This window comes from Babylonia areolata, chromosome 15 (genome assembly GCF_041734735.1).
Source record: "Babylonia areolata isolate BAREFJ2019XMU chromosome 15, ASM4173473v1, whole genome shotgun sequence".
Classification (NCBI taxonomy): Eukaryota; Metazoa; Mollusca; class Gastropoda; order Neogastropoda; family Buccinidae; genus Babylonia; species Babylonia areolata.
The window spans coordinates 7,418,603-7,440,332 of record NC_134890.1 but is presented as its reverse complement, the minus strand read 5'-3'; the positions used below and the strand labels follow the sequence as shown (position 1 = coordinate 7,440,332).

The 21,730-nt window shown below is 48.3% G+C and overlaps 2 protein-coding genes across 3 annotated transcripts in view; one reads left to right on the top strand and one right to left on the bottom strand.

The window, feature by feature from the left end:
* LOC143290157 (UPAR/Ly6 domain-containing protein qvr-like) overlaps positions 1–21,730 on the bottom strand; it is a 237,226-nt gene that overhangs the window by 36,428 nt on the left and 179,068 nt on the right. The gene's annotated exons all lie outside the window — the stretch shown is intronic.
* LOC143290075 (uncharacterized) lies at positions 8,280–13,718 on the top strand. The gene is made up of 4 exons (XM_076599364.1): positions 8,280–8,388; positions 8,945–9,058; positions 12,180–12,299; positions 13,597–13,718. The coding sequence occupies exons 1-4, from the start codon at positions 8,310–8,312 to the stop codon at positions 13,716–13,718; spliced, it is 435 nt and encodes a 144-aa protein (XP_076455479.1). The 5' UTR covers positions 8,280–8,309.

Below are 21,730 nucleotides of genomic sequence, written 5' to 3'. Positions count from 1 at the left end.
ACTGTCAAAACATTGCACTATGTTCCCGATCCCTTCGCCAGAAACAAAACTGATTTCAAAGCAGAACCAAACACAACAGATTTGTCTGCAGTGTTCGCTGCGCATCATAATGCGACGAAAAGAATACTGACCTCAGCCTTAGTGCTTTTTTTTTTTTTTTTTTTTTTTTGCAATCGAGATTTTCGATCAATGTGAGAGACATATACGTCTCTCTCTCTCTCTCTCTCTCTCTCTCTCTCTCTCTCTCTCTCCAGCAACAAAATAATGGTCCTTGTTCGTATCTTGTGTCAGTCTGTCGGGCAGAGAGTCCGTGAGGGTGTGGGTTCGAATCCCGCTCTCGCCCTTTCTCCTAAGTTTGACTGGAAAATCAAACTGAGCGTCTAGTCTTTCGGATGAGACGATAAACCGAGGTCCCGTGTGCAGCACGCACTTGGCGCACTGAAAAAGAACCCATGGCAACGAGAGTGTTGTCCTCTGGCGAAATTACGTAAAATGAAATCCACTTTCATAGGTACACAAATATGTAAGCATGCACTCAAGGCCTGACTAAGCGCGTTGGGTTATGCTGCTGGTCAGGCATCTGCTCAACAGATGTGGTGTAGCGTGTATGGATTTGTCCGAACGCAGTGACGCCTCCTTGAGAAAGTGAAACTGAAACTGTCGGGCAACCATCACACATAAACACACATGAACACACACACACACGCGTGCGCGCGCACGCACACACACACACACACACACACACACACACACACACACACACACATCTAATATCACTCAAAGTGAAAAGTCGTTAAATCAAAGAATACACACAATCATCATACTTCCAAATTCCCTAAGGACACCATGCAGTAAAAGATCAACCAACAACACTGCTTATTAAACTTGGAAGTTGGGGGTAAAGCGGGTGTGGGGGATGGTGGGGGAAGGTGGAATCAAACGCTGCAGTTGCTGGCAGTCCGGCTGAAGGGAAGGAGGCCCTTCAGGGTTTGGATTCAGTTACAGTTTTAGACAGGCGTCAAAGTATGTGGACTGATCTGAATTTGATGCACAACATTTACTCTTTTTTTTTAAAGAAAAAAAAGTGCAGATACCTGATCTGTGCATAAACCCAACGCGCTAAGCAGGGCTTTGACAGTCTATGTTCTAGTTCAAGTTCAAAGGTCCCACTGCCTTTTACAGCGGTTGGTGCAGTGCATTCACAGAGTGTGGCACTTGGTGTAGAAGGCGGGGCCAAATATCTCCCTCTGCCGTCTTTTAACCTCCACCCCCCCCTCCCCAACCCAAATCAGGTAACCATTCACACCTGGATGGAACGAGGAAAACAAGAGTAAAGTGCAAGTGAACACTGGGCCAGACGTATGACCACCTGACCGATACTGCCACTGCACCCCGCAGAAAGCCTACCGCACAGAGAACGAGGCAAACCATCAGTCATTCATTGAGGCGTGGCGACAGCGGATGACGAAAGATCTATACTTTCCAGCACTACCGCTGAATTAAAAAGAAAAAAAAGGACTGAAAAAAGGGACAAAACAACAGAAAATAAAAAGCCGCAGGCACAGCTCGGGCCCAGCCACCTCTGCCCGAAGCACAAAATCACCACCGTGGTGGATGTGTTATGAAAATGAGTTCCCGCGGGTGATGTTAAAAATTAATTAATGACGAGCTGTGGCTCTTACTGAAATCTCGTTAGTTCTGCGTGGCAGCTGAGGGGACAGGGAGCGAGAGAGGGAGAGAGCAGAGAGAAAGTGGGAAAACTGATCACACACTGAATCCATGCTTGGAACTGACCTGCTTGTTCTCTGTGAAGACTTTTGACATGTCAGTACGTGCATACAAATGCAACCAGTTTGCAGAGACCCAGGCTTTTGCACACAAACGACAGACCCGGAGAAATTCGAACAGTTCAGTGCGGCGCCCCAGTGACTCTTCACAGAGTTAGCGGAGAAGAAGAAAATACACGCATCTGTCGTGTTTTCTCTCTCAAGCGCGCGAAAAGCTTTCTTTTCTTTTTCAATTGCCCGAGAAAAAGTTTTTATTATCGTGTTTTTGGAGGGTGATAAAAAAAAAGTTGTAGTTTTGTTGGTAAACTTTCTTTTTTTGATGAACTGTTTCACAGTTACTTTTGTTGTTGTTGCTCTTTATGTTCCCTATATAGTACGGTTTATGTAGATATCGAGATATTTATCCTGTTCACTGTTTTTGTTGAAAGATGTAATTGGGGGATGGGGGATCGAAGATACATTCACCGAGTTTATACTTTTGTGCGATTGCAATATGTGAAGTAAAAAAAAAAACCAAAAAAAAAACCAAACAAAACCCAAAAAACTAACTGTCGAATCTCAGTCTGCAGTACTGGGATGCTCTTGAGCATTTGCTGAATTCTTGTTCTAAAAGACGTCATTTGAATCCAAGAAGAACAGTGCATTTGTGTGAACAAAAAACGCAGACTTGGAGTGAGTGTGCATGTAATGAAACTAACTGGGTTTGTGGAGGGAGAAAAGTGGCAACAGTTTCTGATTTCTTCTTGACGGAGAAACATTGTGATTACCATGTGGCCATCGGACGGTGTACTGTGTTGTGCCTTAGCCTGCTGTTTTCTCCTGTGTTCAGGTAAGAATTTTCATCAATAAACTGATGTGTTCCTCCTTGTTTTGAGAATTACTATTATTATTATTATTATTATTATTATTATTATTATTCTCATCATTACTAATCCAGTATTGTACTCCAGAAATGTAAGTTATCAAGCATAGCATTCATTTACTTCATACTGGTCAAGGAGCTATTTACCAAACAAAACAATCATGCCACATTTTAACTTTGTTGAAATCCACTACATTTACGGGATGCATCTTTGGGGTGTTTCTGACCAATATTGCGGGTGTTTTTGTTGTTGTTTTTCCTTATCTGCCATGTATGGTTGACACCAGAATGTAGTATGAAATGAACCGTTAGTAAAGCCTCAGAGAGAGAGAGAGAACAACCACCACCACCAACAAAAGAGAACTGAACAACTGATGATAGAAAACGTCGGTGTCCGTTTCACATAAAATTTCCGAAACGATAAATGAAAGTAGTGGGCTATGTAATTAAGGGAGGGCTCTCTTTACAATCAAAACAAAGCAATAGTTAGTATACACACAGCAAATTTCACTTTGAAAATGTAGTTAGAGACATTCCAGTTCCAGTGCTCGTTCCCTTTGAAAACATTTCAGATTGGTATCATATTGTCTTTCTTTATATTTTTCTTGTCATGAGGGATGAGTTTGTAATTCTGACTGTAATTTCGTGTTGACAAAACATATGAATACTGCGTTTAAGGACAATGTTTGAAAACTGCATTCTAATTTCGGTTTCTTATGCATAGATATGTTCATCTCTCTCTCTCTCTCTCTCTCTCTCTCTCTCCCCATGTGTGTGTGTGTGTGTGTGTGAGGGTGGGGTGTGAGTGTGTAAGTGTGTGCTTCGACTTAGATGTGTTCTTGTTCAAGCTGTCTGGTTCATTATTTCTAGATGTGTTCTTGTTCAAGCTGTCTGGTTCATTATTTCGTATTTTTTTCGTGCCCCACCCCTTTCTTATGGGCCGGAGGTCCAACAAATAAACATTATCGTCGTTATTGTCACTGTCACTTTCATTGTCGTCCTCTCTCTCTCTCCCTCTCTCTCTCTTTCTCTCTCTCTTTCTCAAAATCATCATGATCATTATAATCATTATCCTAATCATCATCACAACGACTTCGTTTTTTCTCGTAATAAATATGATGCGACATACATGACAGCCAAGCGGTTTTTACTCTGAACTATCATCTGAAGTTTCCAAACTTCGATCATAATATTTTACATAAAACAGGAATAATAAAATCAGTCATGATTCACCTTTGGTATTTACATAAGCACCACCACAGCACTCTAGAGGTAACATAGATACGGAGTCATTCGGTTGCAACGAGAGAGAATCCGTCATCGTGTTCAATGTGCACAACTCTGCCGCATGAGGATGGTCCTTTTCTTTCACATTCCGTCACTCTTTTCCTTCAATAGAAGAAACGTATTGATATGTGAAGAGAGAACTTCACTGGGCATGACGATGCCTTCTTCTTCTCCCTGAAGAATTCAGGTGCTCTGTAGTAAAAATGTTCACCAGCTTTTTCCAGGTCTGTCGGTTGTGTGATAAAGCATGGGTCTCTGCAAGTGACTTTTCTGCCCATTATGTAATATCATCAGTCCATTTTATTTCTGTTTGTTTGTTTTCTGGCTTTCCCTCCGTCACCCTTCTAGGGCCTAATTCCCTGGAAAGTTGTTTGAGCACATGCTTTCCAGTGAACAGCACTGCCCCTGGAGGTATACTTACCATTGAATGGCACTGCCCCTGGAAGTATACTTACCAATGAACGGCACTGCCACTGGAGGTATACTTACCAATGAACGGCACTGCCACTGGAGGTATACTTACCAATGAACGGCAATGCCACTGGAGGTATACTTACCAATGAACGGCAATGCCACTGGAGGTATACTTACCAATGAACGGCACTGCCCCTGGAGGTATACTTATCAATGAACGGCACTGCCCCTGGAGGTATACTTACCAATGAACGGCAATGCCCCTGGAGATATACTTACCAATGAACGGCACTGCCCCTGGAGGTATACTTACCAATGAACGCCACTGCCCCTGGAGGCATACTTACCAATGAACGGCACTGCCCCTGGAGGTATACTTACCAATGAACGGCACTGCCCCTGGAGGTATACTTACCAGTGAACAACACTGCCCCTGGAGGTATACTTACCAATGAACGGCAATGCCCCTGGAGATATACTTACCAATGAACGGCACTGCCCCTGGAGGTATACTTACCAGTGAACAACACTGCCCCTGGAGGTATACTTACCAATGAACGGCACTGCCCCTGGAGGTATACTTACCAATGAACGGCACTGCCCCTGGAGGTATACGTACCAGTGAATGGCACTGCACCTGGAGGTATACTTACCAGTGAACGGCATTGCCCCTGGAGGTATACTTACCAGTGAACAGCACTGCATCTGGAGGTATACTTACCAATGAACGGCACTGCCCCTGGAGGTATACTTACCAGTGAACAGCACTGCATCTGGAGGTATACTTACCAATGAACGGCACCGCCCCTGAAGGTATACTTACCAGTGAACGGCATTGCCCCTGGAGGTATACTTACCAGTGAACAGCACTGCATCTGGAGGTATACTTACCAGTGAACGGCATTGCCCCTGGAGGTATACTTACCAATGAACGGCACTGCCCCTGGAGGTATACTTACCAGTGAACGGCACTGCCCCTGGAGGTATACTTATCAATGAACGGCACTGCCCCTGGAGGTATACTTACCAATGAACGGCAATGCCCCTGGAGGTATACTTACCAATGAACGGCACTGCCCCTGGAGGTATACTTACCAGTGAACAGCACTGCATCTGGAGGTATACTTACCAATGAACGGCATTGCCCCTGGAGGTATACTTACCAGTGAACGGCACTGCCCCTGGAGGTATACGTACCAGTGAATGGCACTGGACCTGGAGGTATACTTACCAGTGAACAGCACTGCATCTGGAGGTATACTTACCAATGAACGGCACCGCCCCTGGAGGCATACTTACCAGTGAACGGCACCGCCCCTGGAGGCATACTTACCAGTGAACGGCACTGCCCTTGGAGGTGTACTTACCAGTGAACAGCACTGCATCTGGAGGCATACTTCCCTGTGAACGGCACTGCCCCTAGAGGTGTACTTTACCAGTGAAAGTGAGAGCTACAGTCCACGAATACAGAATGCAAGAAAGAAACATCCGCAGTCAACATGCCCAGCAAGAGATTAACTGATTGAATGATTGGTTAATAGATCCGATCTTTAATACTTGAGGATGGAGATTTTAGGCTAAAGCTTACACTTTGCAGTCTCTTTTTAATCCATGCGTATGCACATAGTATACTGTAGCACTGTCAAATGTTACACTATAATATATGAAGAACCGGGGTGGTTAGAAGAGGATCAGAGATAAGCAGAGACAGAAGAAATGACAGACGGAGACCGAGAAACTGATGGCAAATGTAAAATCAAATATTTTCTTTTGATTTACTCTAATAGTCTATAATCACCAAATTGTGCGAACAGAATGTAAATGAATTTATTAAACTGAATGTTAGATGGTAGTGATGATGATAAAGGTGATGATTATCATTTACAAATGAATTCATTAACCTGAATGTCAGATTAGATTATCATCATTATTAATGGTGTTGTTATAATTATCACTATTAGATTAGATGATGATGATGATGATGATGATGATGATGATGATGATTATTGTTGTTGTTGTTATTATCATCATCATCATCATCATCATCATCATCATCATTATTGTTGTTGTTGCTGTTGTTATAAGTATCAATACTATTGTCATCACTCCCCGTGAACCAGACTGATAAAGGAGGAAAGAAAGGACAGGAACAACATTAATTACAACATCATTTTTGAAATAAGATTTTTTATTCACTGTATTCAAATGAGAGGAACGAATAATGAAATGTGCTGGATTCCCTCACACTGTGGGCTTATTTCTAATGAACGTGCAGATCATCTTCCAAAGCTTGGATCTAAAACCTCTATAAATGCAATTGAATTTCCTCATCGTTTATCATCTTCTGAAATGTGTAATATTGTTGAAAGAAATATACTAAATTCTTTTCTGGCTTTAGAAGTTAACACTTCTGGAAACCTTATTAAATACGAAAAGAAATGACAGGGCTGTCAAGAGCATGGCATTTAGGTTATTACTGCATGCCCAATATACAAAATATTGTGAAAATATTGAATACATTTGGAAGGGTCGTTTAACGGTAGAATGAAACCTTTTTGCCTCCAGAAACTAATGAACACGTGTTACCATTTTCAAAAATTCTTTTTCCGTTTGTTGTTGTTGTTTTTGGGAGAAATGTTATGTATTTCAAAATGTTCTTTATTAAAGTTAGTTAGTTATGTGTTAAATAGTCCAGTTGGTTGTTTATTGTAGGTCCCCACATCATCCTCTTTTAAAATAATAAATAGAAGTATTGCATGCAATACTTGATTATTGATTAATTTTGCCCTCATCCCGCTTCCCACATCCACCCCCACCCCCTCACACACACACACACACACACACACACACACACACACACACACACACACACACACACACACTTCCAATATTATGTTTTTCTTTCTCCAATCACTAACACTCACCCATTCCATTTTACACTTTGTATTCAATCTTTTCCAGAATCTGTACTCTCTCTCTCTTTTCCTTCCTCAATCACCCCCCTCGCCCCCGCCCTTGCCCCTCCCCCCCCACCCCCCACAACCCTACTCCACCTCAACCGCCCCCTTATTTGAATATTTCTTCCATTGATTTTCACAAATGATGATTTCTAATTAACGATGATAATAATAATCATTATGATAGAAATGATAATAATACAAATGATGATAATAATACCATTTATTATTAGCCTAATATCATCATCTTAGATGAACAGACTATAGATGAATAAAGGACACAAAGGACAGGAAGGAAGAGCCCTACAGAAACAGAAAATGGGCATGTCCAAATATAACCCACTCCTTAAAAAAAAGAAAAACAAACCAAAACAAACAAATAAACAAGCAAAAAAAACAAAAACAAAACAAAACACAAAAAAAAAACCCAAAAAAAACACGTGATCACTAGCAGCTATGACAACGACGAGTGATTTTGATTTTTTAAAATGTTTTTCTTTAAAGCCATATAATAATTTTCGGTCAAAATCTCTATCATTTTATATGTGATTGTTTTTTGTTTTTGTTTTTGTTTTTTTTCTAAACATCTATTCTACTTTCTCGCTGTTTTCCATTATGAACTTTCCGGGTTTTTTTGTTTGACGACTGATCGATTGTGTGTATGTGTTTGCCTGCGTGCGTGCTTGTGTGTGTTAAAGTGATAAGACTTACCAAAAAGGGAAAGGTCAAAAGATAATTTGATCGTTCATAAGTTTTAATCACTAATTTCATGTATTTCAGTTGCTGTTTGGTTTAATTTCAGTGTAAAACGCCAATGCTCTTATGTAAAATCCACAATGGCCTAAATTGGGTCAAAGATTAAAATATTCCAGATTACTTTGTGTGTGTGTGTGTGTGTGTGTGTGTGTGTGTGTGTGTGTGTGTGTGTGTGTGTTGGGGGGTGGGCGGTGGTGTTTGTGAACAGGACAGGACTGTGTGGACAAAGACACTCGGGACTGCACGATGTGGGTCAGGACACTCGGTTTGTGCAGCAGAAATCTGACAAAAACCGACTGTCCCTTCAGCTGCAATGCCTGCGGACGTACGGTGGTTTCCCCACCTCTCTCCCTCCCTCTCTCTCTCCCTCTCTCTGCGTGTGTGTGTGTGTGTGTGTGCGTGCGTGTGTATGCGTGTGTGTGTGTGCGTGTGTGTGTGTATGTGCGTGTGCGTGTGTGTGCGTGTGTGTGTGTGTGTGCGTGTGCGTGTGTGTGTGTGTGCGTGTCACTGCCTCTCTCAATCTCTCTCTATCTGTCTGTCTCTTTCCGTCTTCCTCTCCATGTGTGTGTGTTTGTGTGTGTGTGTGTGTGTGGGTGTGTGTGTGTGTGTGCCTGCCTACATGCCTGCCTGCCTGCGCGTGCGTGTGCATTGTGTGTGTGTATGTGTGTGTGTGTGTGCGCGCGCGCGTGTGTGTGTGTGCCGTGCGTGCGTGCGAGTGTGTTCATGTAATCTTCTTATTCTTGTTGTTACCATCATTACTATGAGTCTTGTCATGACTGTTATCTATCGTGGTTTTCGTTATCATCATCATCATTGATTTTAATAGCCTCATCATCACCACCATCATCATCATAATCACTGTAATCGTCATTATGTAACAGCCTGTGTAGACTACCCGTGCCCCAGTGACCAAAAGTGTGTCTACAACTCCTCCTTGCTCAACGCCTGGTACACCTGTGTCTGCGCCGATGACTACACGGGTGGTCCCTGTGCAGGTAGTGACGAGGAGTGGGACTGGGGGTGCAATGATGTAAAGGAGGGAGGCAGCAGAGTGGAGTCAGGTGGAGTGGAAAGGGGTGAAGGAGTAAAAATAAGGGAAGGTGTGGAGTGGAATGGGGAGGGGTAACATGGGAGAGGTATGCAGTGGAGTGGAGTGGAGTGAGCAGTAGAACGGGGTGGAGTGACGTGAGGGAGTTAGGCAGTGGAGTGCAGATGGGTGGAATACAGTGAGGTGGAGCGAAACGTTATGGAGTGAAATGGAGGGAGGTGGGAGTGGACTGAAATGGGTGACAGATGGGGTTGGTGACTGGAATGAGGTGGACTGCAATGGGACGGGGAAAGATGGTATGGTTGGAGTTGGGCGTGGGAGTGGGAATGGGTTAGACGGATGGGTGAGGAGGGGTGGAGTGGAGCCAGGTAGAATGAAATGGAGACAGGCGAAGTGGAGTGGGGTGGGGTAGAATGGAATGGAGAGGTGGAGTGGAGTGGGATGGGGTTTGGTGGGGTAGAATGGAATGGAGAGGTGGGGTGGAGTGGGGTGGGGTAGAATGGAATGGAGAGAGGTGGAGTGGGGTGGGGTAGAATGGAATGGAGAGAGGTGGGATGGGGTGGAGTGGGGTGGGGTACAATGGAATGGAGAGAGGTGGGGTGGAGTGGTGTGGGGTAGAATGGAATGGAGAGAGGTAGGGTGGAGTGGGGTGGGGTGGGGTAGAATGGAATGGAGAGGGGTGGAGTGGTGTGGGGTGGGGTAGAATGGAATGGAGAGAGGTGGGGTGGAGTGGGGTGGGGTAGGGTAGAATGGAATTGAGAGAGGTGGGGTGGAGTGGTGTGGGGTGGGGTAGAATGGAATGGAGAGGTGGGGTGGAGTGGGGTGGAGTAGAATGAAATTGAGAGAGGTGGGGTGGAGTGGTGTGGGGTGGGGTAGAATGGAATGGAGAGAGGTGGGGTGGAGTGGTGTGGGTGGGTAGAATGGAATGGAGAGAGGTAGGGTGGAGTGGTGTGGGGTGGGGTAGAATGGAATTGAGAGAGGTGGGGTGGAGTGGTGTGGGGTGGGGTAGAATGGAATGGAGAGAGGTGGGGTGGAGTGGGGTGGGGTAGAATGGAATGGAGAGAGGTGGGGTGGAGTGGTATGGGGTGGGGTAGAATGGAATGGAGAGAGGATGGGGTGGAGTGGTGTGGGGTGGGGTAGAATGGAATGGAGAGAGGTGGGGTGGAGTGGTGTGGGGTGAGGTAGAATGGAATGGAGAGAGGTGGGGTGGAGTGGTGTGGGGTGGGGTAGAATGGAATTGAGAGAAGTGGGGTGGAGTGGTGTGGGGTGGTGTAGAATGGAATGGAGAGAGGTGGGGTGGAGTGGTGTGGGGTAGAATGGAATGGAGAGAGGTGGGGTGGAGTGGTGTGGGGTGGGGTAGAATGGAATGGAGAGAGGTGGGGTGGAGTGGGGTGGGGTGGAGTAGAATGGAATGGAGAGAGGTGGGTGGAGTGGGGTGGAGTAGAATGGAATGGAGAGAGGTGGGGTGGAGTGGTGTGGGGTGGGGTAGAATGGAATGGAGAGAGGTGGGGTGGAGTGGGGTGGGGTAGAATGGAATGGAGAGAGGTGGGGTGGAGTGGTGTGGGGTGGGGTAGAATGGAATGGAGAGAGGTGGGGTGGAGTGGGGTGGGGTGGGGTAGAATGGAATGGAGAGAGGTGGGGTGAGGTGGGGTGGGGTAGAATGGAATAGAGAGAGGTGGTGTGAGGTGGGGTGGGGTAGAATGGAATGGAGAGGTGGGGTGGAGTGGGGTGGGGTAAAATGGAATGGAGAGAGGTGGGGTGAGGTCGGGTGGGGTAGAATGGAATGGAGAGAGGTGGGGTGGGGTGGAGTGGGGTAGAATGGAATGGAGAGAGGTGGGGTGGGGTAGAATGGAATGGAGAGAGGTGGAGTGGGGTCGGGTGGGGTAGAATGGAAAGGAGAGAGGGGGAGTGGGGTGGGGTGGGGTAGAATGGAATGGAGAGAGGTGGGTGGGGTAGAATTGAATGGAGAGAGGTGGAGTAGGGTGGGATGGGGTGGGGTAGAATGGAATGGAGAGAGGTGGGGTGGGGTGGGGTGGGGTGGGGTAGAATGGAATGGAGAGAGGTGGAGTGGGGTGGGGTGGGGTGGGGTAGAATGGAAAGGAGAGAGGTGGGGTGAGGTCGGGTGGGGTAGAATGGAATGGAGAGAGGTGGAGTGGGGTTGGGTGGGGTAGAATGGAAAGAAGAGAGGTAGAATGGAATTGAGAGAGGTGGGGTGGGGTGGGGGTGGGGTGGGGTAGAATGGAAAGGAGAGAGGTGGGGTGAGGTCGGGTGGGGTAGAATGGAATGGAGAGAGGTGGAGTGGGGTGGGGTGGGGTAGAATGGAAAGAAGAGAGGTGGAGTGGGGTGGGGTGGGGTGGGGTAGAATGGAAAGGAGAGAGGTGGGGTGAGGTCGGGTGGGGTAGAATGGAATGGATAGAGGTGGAGTGGGTGGGGTGGGGTAGAATGGAAAGGAGAGAGGTGGAGTGGGTGGGGTGGGGTAGAATGGAAAGGAGAGAGGTGGAGTGGGTGGGGTGGGGTGGGGTAGAATGGAAAGGAGAGAGGTGGGGTGGAGTGGTGTGAGTGGGATGAGACAGATGGGGTGAGCGGTGGTTGTGGAGTTGATGGAGTAGAGTAGAATAAAATGGAGAGTTGAGGGATGGGGAAGTGGAATGGAGAGTGGTTGGATCGTTTGGAGAAGAATGGAGAGTGAGGTGGGTGTAGAGTGAGGGGGACAGGATAGGGTAGGATGGGGTGAGGTGGAGTGGACTTGAGTAGGGCAGAACGAAATGAAAAGGGGTCGGGTGGAATGGAGTGGGGTGGCTTGTAGAGGAAAGGAATGGGGTGGATTGTGGAGGAATGAAATGGGGTGGATTGTAGAGAGGAATGGAATGGAATGGGTGGATTGAAGAGGAATAGAAGTGGCTTGCAGAAAAGTGGAGTGGTTTGTAAGGGATCGGAATGGAATGGGGTGGAGTGATTTGTAAAGGAGTGGAGTGGAGTGGGGTTGTTTGTAGAGGAGTGGTGCGGGGGCGTGACGGATAGTCAAAACAAAGGACACGTGACGTCATAAAACCTGTCTGATTGGCCAGAGTCGCCGTGTGTGGGCGTGACCAGCTGTCTGAACGGGGGCACGTGCCTGGTGGACCCCACTTCCCCCGATGGCTACAGGTGTCTCTGCATGACGGGATACACCGGCTCTCACTGCCAAGGTGCTTGCTTACCTGTCTGTCTGTTTGTCTGTCTGCCTGTCTGACTGTCTACCTCTTTCCGTCTTAATCCCTTCCTCCCATCTCCCCCATCCTATTCTCCATTCCCCATCTCCTCCCCCGTCCTCTCCCACCCCCCGTCTTACTCTCCCTTTTCCCTATCTCCTCCTGTAATACTCTCCCATCTCCCCTGTCTTACCCCTCTCCCCTCTATCCTACTCTCCCCCCGTCCTACTCTCCAATCTCCCCCGTCCTACTATCCCTTCCTCCCATCTCCCCCGTCTTACTCTCCCTTTCCCCATCTCCCCCCATCCTATTCCCCCTCACCCCCATCTCATCCCCCTGTCCTATTCATCCTCCTCCCATCTCCATCCTTTCCTATACTCCTACCACCCCTGTCCTATACTCCATGTTCCCATCTCCCACCCAGTCCTACTGTCCCTCCACCCATCTTTCTAACCCCCTCCCGGTCCTACTCCTCCTCCTCCCATCCCCCATATTCCCCTGCCCTACTCCTCCGTCCTACTTTCCCTCGACCCCACCCCCACCCCCTCCGCCCCCCGCCTTTCCGTCCTACTTTCCCTGTGCCCCGTATGCTACTGTGCCATTCCAGCCCCCACCCCCCGTCCTACTCTCCCTCCCCCTGTCCTACTCTCCCTTCCCCCCCCCCCCCCCCGCACCCCTCCCCCCCCCCTATCTCCTTCATGGGAGCCCGCCTTCCCCTCCACTGCCCATCCCCCACCCTTGCAGCAATCCTCCATTTGACATAATGACCTGCAGACGCTTCTGAGAAACAGAAAAAAGAGCAGACATTTTCTTGCAAAGAAGAGAATTATTGGGTATGATCCCTTCCCACCTTTCTGCTCCCCATGTCCTGCTCTCCAACCCCCACCCCCCCCCTCCTCACCCTTCTCCCCCCCCCCTTCCCCCCCCCCCTCCAGTCATCTAACCCCCTTTTCTCTCCAACCCCCATCTCCTCTGTCCTACTCTCCCTTCCTCTATGTCCCCCCTGCTTCTCTCCCCCCTGTCCTACCCCCCTATACCCTCCCATGTCCCCCCTTTCCTACTCCCCATCCTAACCCCACCCCACCCCCCCACCCCCATGTCCTTCTCCCCTCCATGTTCCCCCTGTCTCACCCCCTCCCTAGAGTTCCTTATCAAACACACACACACACACACACACACACACACATATATATATATATATATATATATATATATATATATATATATATATATATATATCTACAACCCTGCAGTTGATTGTGCCACGTTAGACATGACTGACTGTGTGTTGCAGATTGTTCGGATGACCTGGGTGTGTGCGGTGACTGGGCGAGACAGAACCAATGCAGTCTCGTATACGTGGAAAACTACTGTCGTGTGAGCTGTCCTCTTGGTTGTCCCCGTCAGTATGATTGACATTTCTCTCGCTCTCTTTGTGACTGATTGTCAGTCTATCTGTTAATCGATCGATCTATCTATCCATCTTGATAGGCAGACCGATCGATGGATGGATAATCACATATACAGATATATGCTAATAATAATAATAATGGTTTTTATATGGCGCTGAATCTTGTGCAGAGACAAATCAAAGTGCTCTCTTTTTCTATTTCCTATCTTTTTTTCGTTTATTTATTTCCCCTTCTGTCTGAGTGCTTGCTAACATTTTTCTGTCTCCCTCAGTCTCTCTTTCTCTCAATCCCTTATCTCTGTCTCTATGCGTGAGAAGTACATGTGTGTATGTGCGTGTGTGTGAGTGTGTGTGTGTATGTGTGTGTGTATGTGTGTGTATGTGTGTGAATGAGAGAGAGTGTGTGTGTGTTTGTGTTGGTGCGTGTATATATGTATGTATGTATTTACATACGTGTGTGGGGGGGGGAGGAGGGGGTTGTAACTGAACTTTGTTTTCTTAGTCATAAGAACTTTACCAACAAAAAGAATTGCCACGGTCATATTGTTGAACTCTCTCTCTCTCTCTCTCTCTCTCTCTCTCTCTCTCTCTCTCTCTCTCTCTCTAACACACACAAATACAGACACACCCGCACACAGACACAGACTGACACACACACACACACACACACACACACTTAACTGTTCAATTTTACTCACAGATGCAGATAATTTGCTCTGAACAATCTCCAAAAACACGACACGATACGACATGACGGGCAACTGGCCAGTTAGTCATTGAAATTCTCAAACAAGATGCTTGCATTCTGAACGATACTTCCAAATTCATTCCTTATTGCCGTTCAACGAAACACCCTCCCCTGTCCCTCCTTTGCTGCACGAGTGTCCCTCCTCCTCTCTTCCCTCGTGTCGTTGCATTTCATTTTCAGATTCAGTTTCGATGAGGCGGCAAAACTTGCGGACTGGTCCATATTATAGTAGGCTATATAAGCTACACGCCTCCTTGTTTACCTGATAAAAAGAGACCAAAAATATGATTCCTGACCTATGTGCTGAAAGCAGCGACTGGGTTGAATTAGTATCAGTTATTGTTGTTGTGTTGTAAATATTCCCTTTTATTGTACTTTTGTGTGTCAGGGATTTTGTAACGTTGTGGAAATCCCTCATGAGAATACCGACTGCCAAGTTTCCGAACGTGTGTGTGATTGCGACACTTGCACATTGCCCGGCTCGGTGCGTTCACAGGTTTCAAGATGGCGCCTTAAAAGGAAACAAGCACTCTTCAATTCTGACTCATGTGTGTTAACAATGTTAGCCAATGTAATAGCCTGGTGTCTCATTGTGTGTCACTGGTAAACTTGGTTGGCACTTTCTCGGCTACCGCGTGTTGCATAGGAATCCAACTTGGTAGGATGGTAGGTATGAGACCTTTGAAGTTATCCCCCTCATGATGATATGGCAAGCTGGGTGGGAAGCCACTGGTCAATGTCATTATTTGTCAAAATAGAAAAAAAAGTATCTTCAATCTAATTTTAATGAAGCGTGATATTGTGACTTGTCATAAAAACATATATTACCTTACGAAATTCAGAATTAGACGTCAAAGATTAAGATCGCAATAGGGCATATAATATGGACAGGAAAAGTTTCAACATGCAGTGGAGAAGGTCTTGTGCATAGTCATCAAATCTGTTACAATGACCGGTCATGGTGATAACAAAATTCCTGTAAAGAGACAAGGTCCAGGGGGTTACTGACATGCTTCCAGCAGGTTTTCTCCAGTAAAGAATCATCTTCTTGTAATGCTAATGGGATACGAATTTTTGTCATAGTACTATGAATATTCATTAAGTCTCTTTTTTTAGCACTTTTTTCAAAAGGCCTTCCTGAGAAGCGATCCAACACAAAGCTGTTTCTCGTTTCAGAGTGCATTCGCAGTCCGTGCAAGAATGGAGGCAGTTGCGACAAAAGCATGAACTGTAACTGTACTGGTACTGGCTTCACTGGAGAATCGTGCGAAGGTACTCCACATGTGTGTGTGTGTGTGTGTGTGTGTGTGTGTGTGTGTGTGTATGCGCGCGCGCGCGCGTGAGTGCTGGGTATGTGCTGTCTGTCTGTGTCTTTGCGTGCGTGCGTGTATATGTGTGTGTGCGTGCGTGCGTTTGTGTGTGTCCGTGTGCGTCCGTATATATATGTATGTACATACAAATAATGGGGGAGGGGGAGGGGCTGCTCTGTGGTTGGGGGTGTGAGGGGTGTGGGGGGGGGGCGTATCTGAGTGTGAGTGTATGCGTGTATGTGTGTCTGTCTGTTAAGTTTTTTTCTTGATATGGCTTTGGTAAATGGCTTCTCGCCAAACTTTGAGATTGCTGCTCCTATACGAGGTGCCTTTCCTTTCTCACTCACCTGGACTCTGAGGCATACAGTCAGCTTTGTCCGGCAGCCTGCAGTGATCCATTCTGGTCAAATGTCATCGCTTCCAGACACGCCTGACTCGACTGTTAAGAAATAGATCGATGGAGAGAGAGACAGATCGATAGGAAGAGGTGGAGAGAGAGAGAGAGAGAGTGAACCATACAATCGTGGAACTAGTTTACCAACCTGGGTAGCAGCTTATTCGTACTCCCATTGGTTTTTACCCCCGGAATCAAATCTGGAAGGATCTTCGGAGTTAACTTTGAGCCAGTCAGACCTGACCCCCCAACCCGCCACCCCCAGTTGGATTTGAACCCTAGCCCCCTCCAAATAGACATCCATCGGTTTCGTTTTAGGAAATTTCGTGTCTTTGATGTTTGCTGTTCGGTCATGTTTTCTTTCCATATCCCGTACTTGATTCAGACCAGTCCAGGTTAATATCGGGGTCTTTATACATTTCGCTGGAAACCTTACGTCAACCTGTTGAGATGCAACCCGAAGTAAGGGGGAGGGTTGTTCATTTTAGTTCTTCAGCGGAGAATCCTGAAGCCTGAACCGAAAGCTGTCCCCGAACGAAATGTGCCAGAAAGGAGTGAACATGGTGGCGAGAGTCCAGGCAACAAACGATTTGATGGCGAAAGTCCATAGTCGTTCGAAACACCCCCTTCCCTCAAATCCGCCACGTTGTAGTCGGAGGTCACCCTTGCACTTAACCTACATATCTACATAGTCACTGGTTGACGGTGGGGCAGTTTCAAGTCAGATGAGGGCTACCACTCCCGTTGTTTCCGCCATGTTTTTTATTTGAAGAGGAGTCAGTGCAAGCTTGCCGAGAGCTACGTCTCCCTTTGTGCGATACAACACAATACAATACAAAGAAAGGCGGCAATACAAGGGCATCCAGGAGTCATGACTTGAGTGCGGCGCGGCCCCCTTAGAGTGTAAGGGTTTCAGGGCCGAAACACTTGACTGAGGGGGGCTTCTTTGTGCTGTCCAGCTCTCCTCAGAGATTCTTGATGATGGAATCTCCCGTCGGTCCGACGGATGAGTAGGCAGGCAGGCTTATCTGTCGGTGTGTGTCACATGGGAGAAGAGGCCGATTCTGGATGCGCAGCACTTCCCACAGATGTTGCAAGGAAAAACGTCTCCAGAAGTTGAGCCCTGCTTCCTTCGCTCACGCTTCTCCTTAATGGCCAGCATTCTCTTGTTTTCAAACGTCTTTATGCCACTGGAGCACAGCATCCTCCAGCGACAGCGGTCAAGGGCATCAGTTTCCCACGAAGCGATGTCTATGTCACAGGCTTTGAGGTTTGTCTTCAAGGTGTCCTTGAAACGCTTGCAGGGTCTTCTAAGTTCACGGTGGCCTTCCTTCAGCTGGCCATACAAAAGCATTCTCGGGATCCTGCTGGCTGTCATGCGGACAACGTGTCCTGTCCAGCGTAGCTGGCACTAGATCAGCAGGCTTTCGATGCTGGGCAGGCCGCTCCTCTCTAGGACCTGGAGGTTGGAGACCGTCTTGCCACTTTATGCCGAGGATCTTTTGTAGGCATCTCTGGTGAAACTGCTCAAGTTGTTGAATGTGACGGCGATACGTCGTCCATGTTTCACAGCAGTACAACAAGGTGGTCAGCACAACAGCTCTGTAGGTTTTCATCTTGGTGCTGAGCCTGATGCTTTTGTTGTTCCACAGCCTGTTGTTGAGTCTGTCAAAGGCGGAGCTGGCCTTGGCGATGCGCAGCGTCACTTCTGCATCAAGGGTTCCGTTGCTGCACAGGGTGCTGCTCAGGTAGCAAAACTTGTCGACTGACTTGATCTCTGTGTCATTGATCTTGACTGCAGGTGGGGGGAGGCACTGGCGTTCTGAGCTAGCCGGTTGGTACATGGACTCGGTCTTGCTGAGGCGGATGGTGAGTCCAAAGCGCCTGCAGGAGGTTGAGAACCTGTCCATAATGAACCGCATGTCCTCATGGGTGTGTGCAGCAAGCGCACAGTCATCAGCGAAGAGGAACTCTCTCATCAGTGCCTCAAACACCCTGGACCTGGTGTGGGGTCACCGCAAGTTGAAAAGTTTGCCATCTGTGCGAAACTGAATGTAGATGCTCCGGTCACAGTCTTGGAAGGCGTCAATCAGCATGGCAGAGAAGAGAATGGAAAACAGTGTGTATGCCAAGACGCAACCCTGCTTCACTCCATTTACCACAGGGAACGGATCCGACATGTCAGTATTTTCCTGTACTCTCGCTTGCATGCCATCGTGGAAAGACGCAATCAGCTGGATTAGGCTCTCTGGGCAGCCGAACTTCAGGAGGATCTTCCATAGACCATGGCGGTTCACCATGTCAAAGGCCTTAGTCAGGTCTACAAAGACCATGTGGATCTCCTTGTTCTGCTCACGGCACTTCTCTTGCATCTGGCGTACAGCAAACACCATGTCACATGTTCCCCTGCCTGAGCGAAAGCCACACTGTGCCTCTGGGATGACTGTGTTGGAGACATGGTCAACCAGTCTGTTCAGTATGATGCGGGCGAAGATCTTGCCGGCGATGCAGAGGAGAGAGATTCCACGGTGGTTATCGCAGGATGTTTTGTCTCCCTTCCGTTTGTAAATGTGGACAATAGAAGCATCCTTGAAATCCTGGGGGACCTCCCCTCTCTCCCAGATAGACTGGAACAGGGCGGTCAGCTTGTCTGTCAGCACCTCGCCTCCATACTTGTAGATGTCAGCCTGGATTCCATCCACTCCTGGTGCTTTTCCTGACGTTATCAGCTTCAGGGCTTTCTGGGTCTCGACCTTGGTGGGAGGGGCAGCTAGCGAGTCATTGACTGGTAGCTGTGGGAGGGCTGCAATTGCTTCGTCAGAGACGGGCGCAATAGCCGAGTGGTTAAAGCGTTGGACTGTCAATCTGAGGGTCCCGGGTTCGAATCACGGTGACGGCGCCTGGTGGGTAAAGGGTGGAGATTTTTACGATCTCCCAGGTCAACATGTGCAGACCTGCTAGTGCCTGAACCCCCTTCGTGTGTATATGCAAGCAGAAGATCAAATACGCACGTTAAAGATCCTGTAATCCATGTCAGCGTTCGGTGGGTTATGGAAACAAGAACATACCCAGCATGCACACCCCCGAAAACGGAGTATGGCTGCCTACATGGCAGGGTAAAAACGGTCATACACGTAAAAGCCCACTCATGTGCATACGAGTGAACGCAGAAGAAGGAGAAGAAGCTTCGTCAGATACGGACGAGTCCCTGTTGAGGAGGGTGTTGAAGTGCTCTGCCCAGCGGGAAAGGATGTCTTTCTTGTCTGTCAGGAGGGTGGTCTGGTCCGAGGCTCGGACAGGTGTTGATCCTGTGACTCTCGACCCATACACAGCTTGGAGACCATCATGGAAGGTCTTCATGTCGTGAGCATCAGCAGCGGATTGAAGCTCTTCGGACTTTCTATCCCACCAGGTGTTCTTCATCTCACGCAGCCTCTTCTGTACGAGTTGTTTGGTTTCCAAGAACTGGTTCTCCTTCCTCTGGCAGTCTTTATTGGAAATGTGATCCTGATGCCGTATATGCAGTGTGTTCAGGAGCTTGGAGATTCCAGAGTCGTTCTCGTCAAACCAGTCTCTGTGGCTCCTCTGTACAAAGCCGAGTGTGTCAGCTGCTGCTGTGTACACAGCATCTCTAAAGGTGCTCCATACCTCTTCTACATCAGTCGATGCAGGAATTTCTTGGAGAGCTACTTGGATTTGCTGCTGCAGCACGTTGGAGTTGCACTTGCCGGTGCCATGCTGTCCTAGGACTTTTGGCCACGAGGAGAAGTCCACGCCGACGCGGGCATTGAAATCCCCAAGGATGATCAGCCTGTCCTTTCTGTCTACCGCTGAAATGGTGCGGCTGAGCTCCTCATAGAAAGCTTCTTTGATGTCATCAGGGTTGGTCATCGTCGGGGCATAGCAGCTGATGACTGTGGCGAAGCGATCCTTGGACAGCGTCAGACGCAGGGTCACCAACTTGTCGTTTATCCCATGTGGAAGGCTGTCAAGCTGTCGTGCAAGTTTGGTTCGTATGGCAAAGCCCACGCCTGGGGTTCTTGGGGTGCCATCTGGCTTCCCAGTGCAGTAGAAGGTGTAGCCCCCTCCAACGTCCTCCAGCTGGGTTTCACCCGCAAACCTGGTTTCGCTCAGGGCTGCTATGTCCACCTGGTATCGATCAAGCATTCTAGCAATGAGCGCTGTGCGTCTTTCTGGTCTGTCGTCTCTGTCTAAGAGGGTGCGAACATTCCAGGCACCCAGAGTCAGGGCATGATTCCTGGTTCTTTTGTTGTTTTCGACCGCTATTGTTGGATGTCCAAGTAGGTGTGGTTTCCTACTAGGTCAAGACACTGGAGCAACTCATCAGAGAGCTTCTGTTTGCCGACGATGCTGCCCTCGTCGCCCATACAGAAGCGGCCCTGCAGCGTATAACGTCCTGCTTCGCAGAGGCTGCGCAGCTCTTCGGCCTAGAAGTCAGTCTGAAAAAGACGGAAGTTCTCCACCAGCCTGCCCCACGGGAAGAATTCCACGCTCCTCACATCAACATCGGTGAGACAGAGCTGAAGTCGGTCCACCAGTTCAGCTACCTAGGCTGCACCATCTCGTCTGACGCCAAGATCGACAAGGAGATCGACAACAGACTTGCAAAGGCAAACAGCGCATTCGGCAGGCTGTACAAGAGAGTGTGGAACAACAAACACCTGAAGAAAGACACAAAGATCAGCGTGTACAGAGCTGTTGTACTGCCCACCCTGTTGTATGGCTCCGAAACCTGGGTCACCTACCGGCACCACATACGACTGCTTGATCGCTTCCACCAGCGCTGCCTTCGCACCATCCTCAGCATCCACTGGAGTGACTACATCACAAATGTCGAGGTCCTGGAGCAGGCAAAGACTATCAGCATCGAGGCAGTGCTGCTAAAGACCCAGCTACGTTGGGCAGGGCACGTGTCCAGGATGGAAGACCACCGCCTGCCCAAGATCGCGCTGTATGGCGAACTGTCCACTGGCCACCGTGACAGAGGAGCACCCAAGAAGAGATACAAAGACTCCTTGAAGAAAGCTCTCGGTGCCTGTCACATTGACCATCGCCAGTGGTCCGCAGTAGCCGCTGATCGAGAGACCTGGCGACGCACCATCCACCAAGCTGTCTCCTCCTTCGAAAACAACCGCAGGGCCAGCCTTGAGGACAAACGCAGAAGGAGGAAGAACCACGACGCTGCAGCCGCGAACCCAGACCAGACTTTCCCTTGCAACCGCTGCGGCCGACTCTGCTTTTCCCGCATTGGCCTTGTCAGCCATGAGCGTGCCTGCATCAGACGTGGACAACGCCCTTCCTAGATCTTCGTCAGCGAAGCCAGGCCATGATGATGACTAGGTGAGGCAGGCTTTGTTTGGGGATCCTTTTATCTCTCCTTCCCCATGTGGGGAGAGCAGTGCTGTCCCTAAAAAGGGCTGCTCTGACATTGTGGGAGGATACGGGCGCCGCATCTGCCCCAGTCTACGGCGGACGACCATCATTCCACAGCCGCCTACGTGCAAAGTCGTGACTAGGAACTGCCAGCAGGATCCTCTGCCTGTC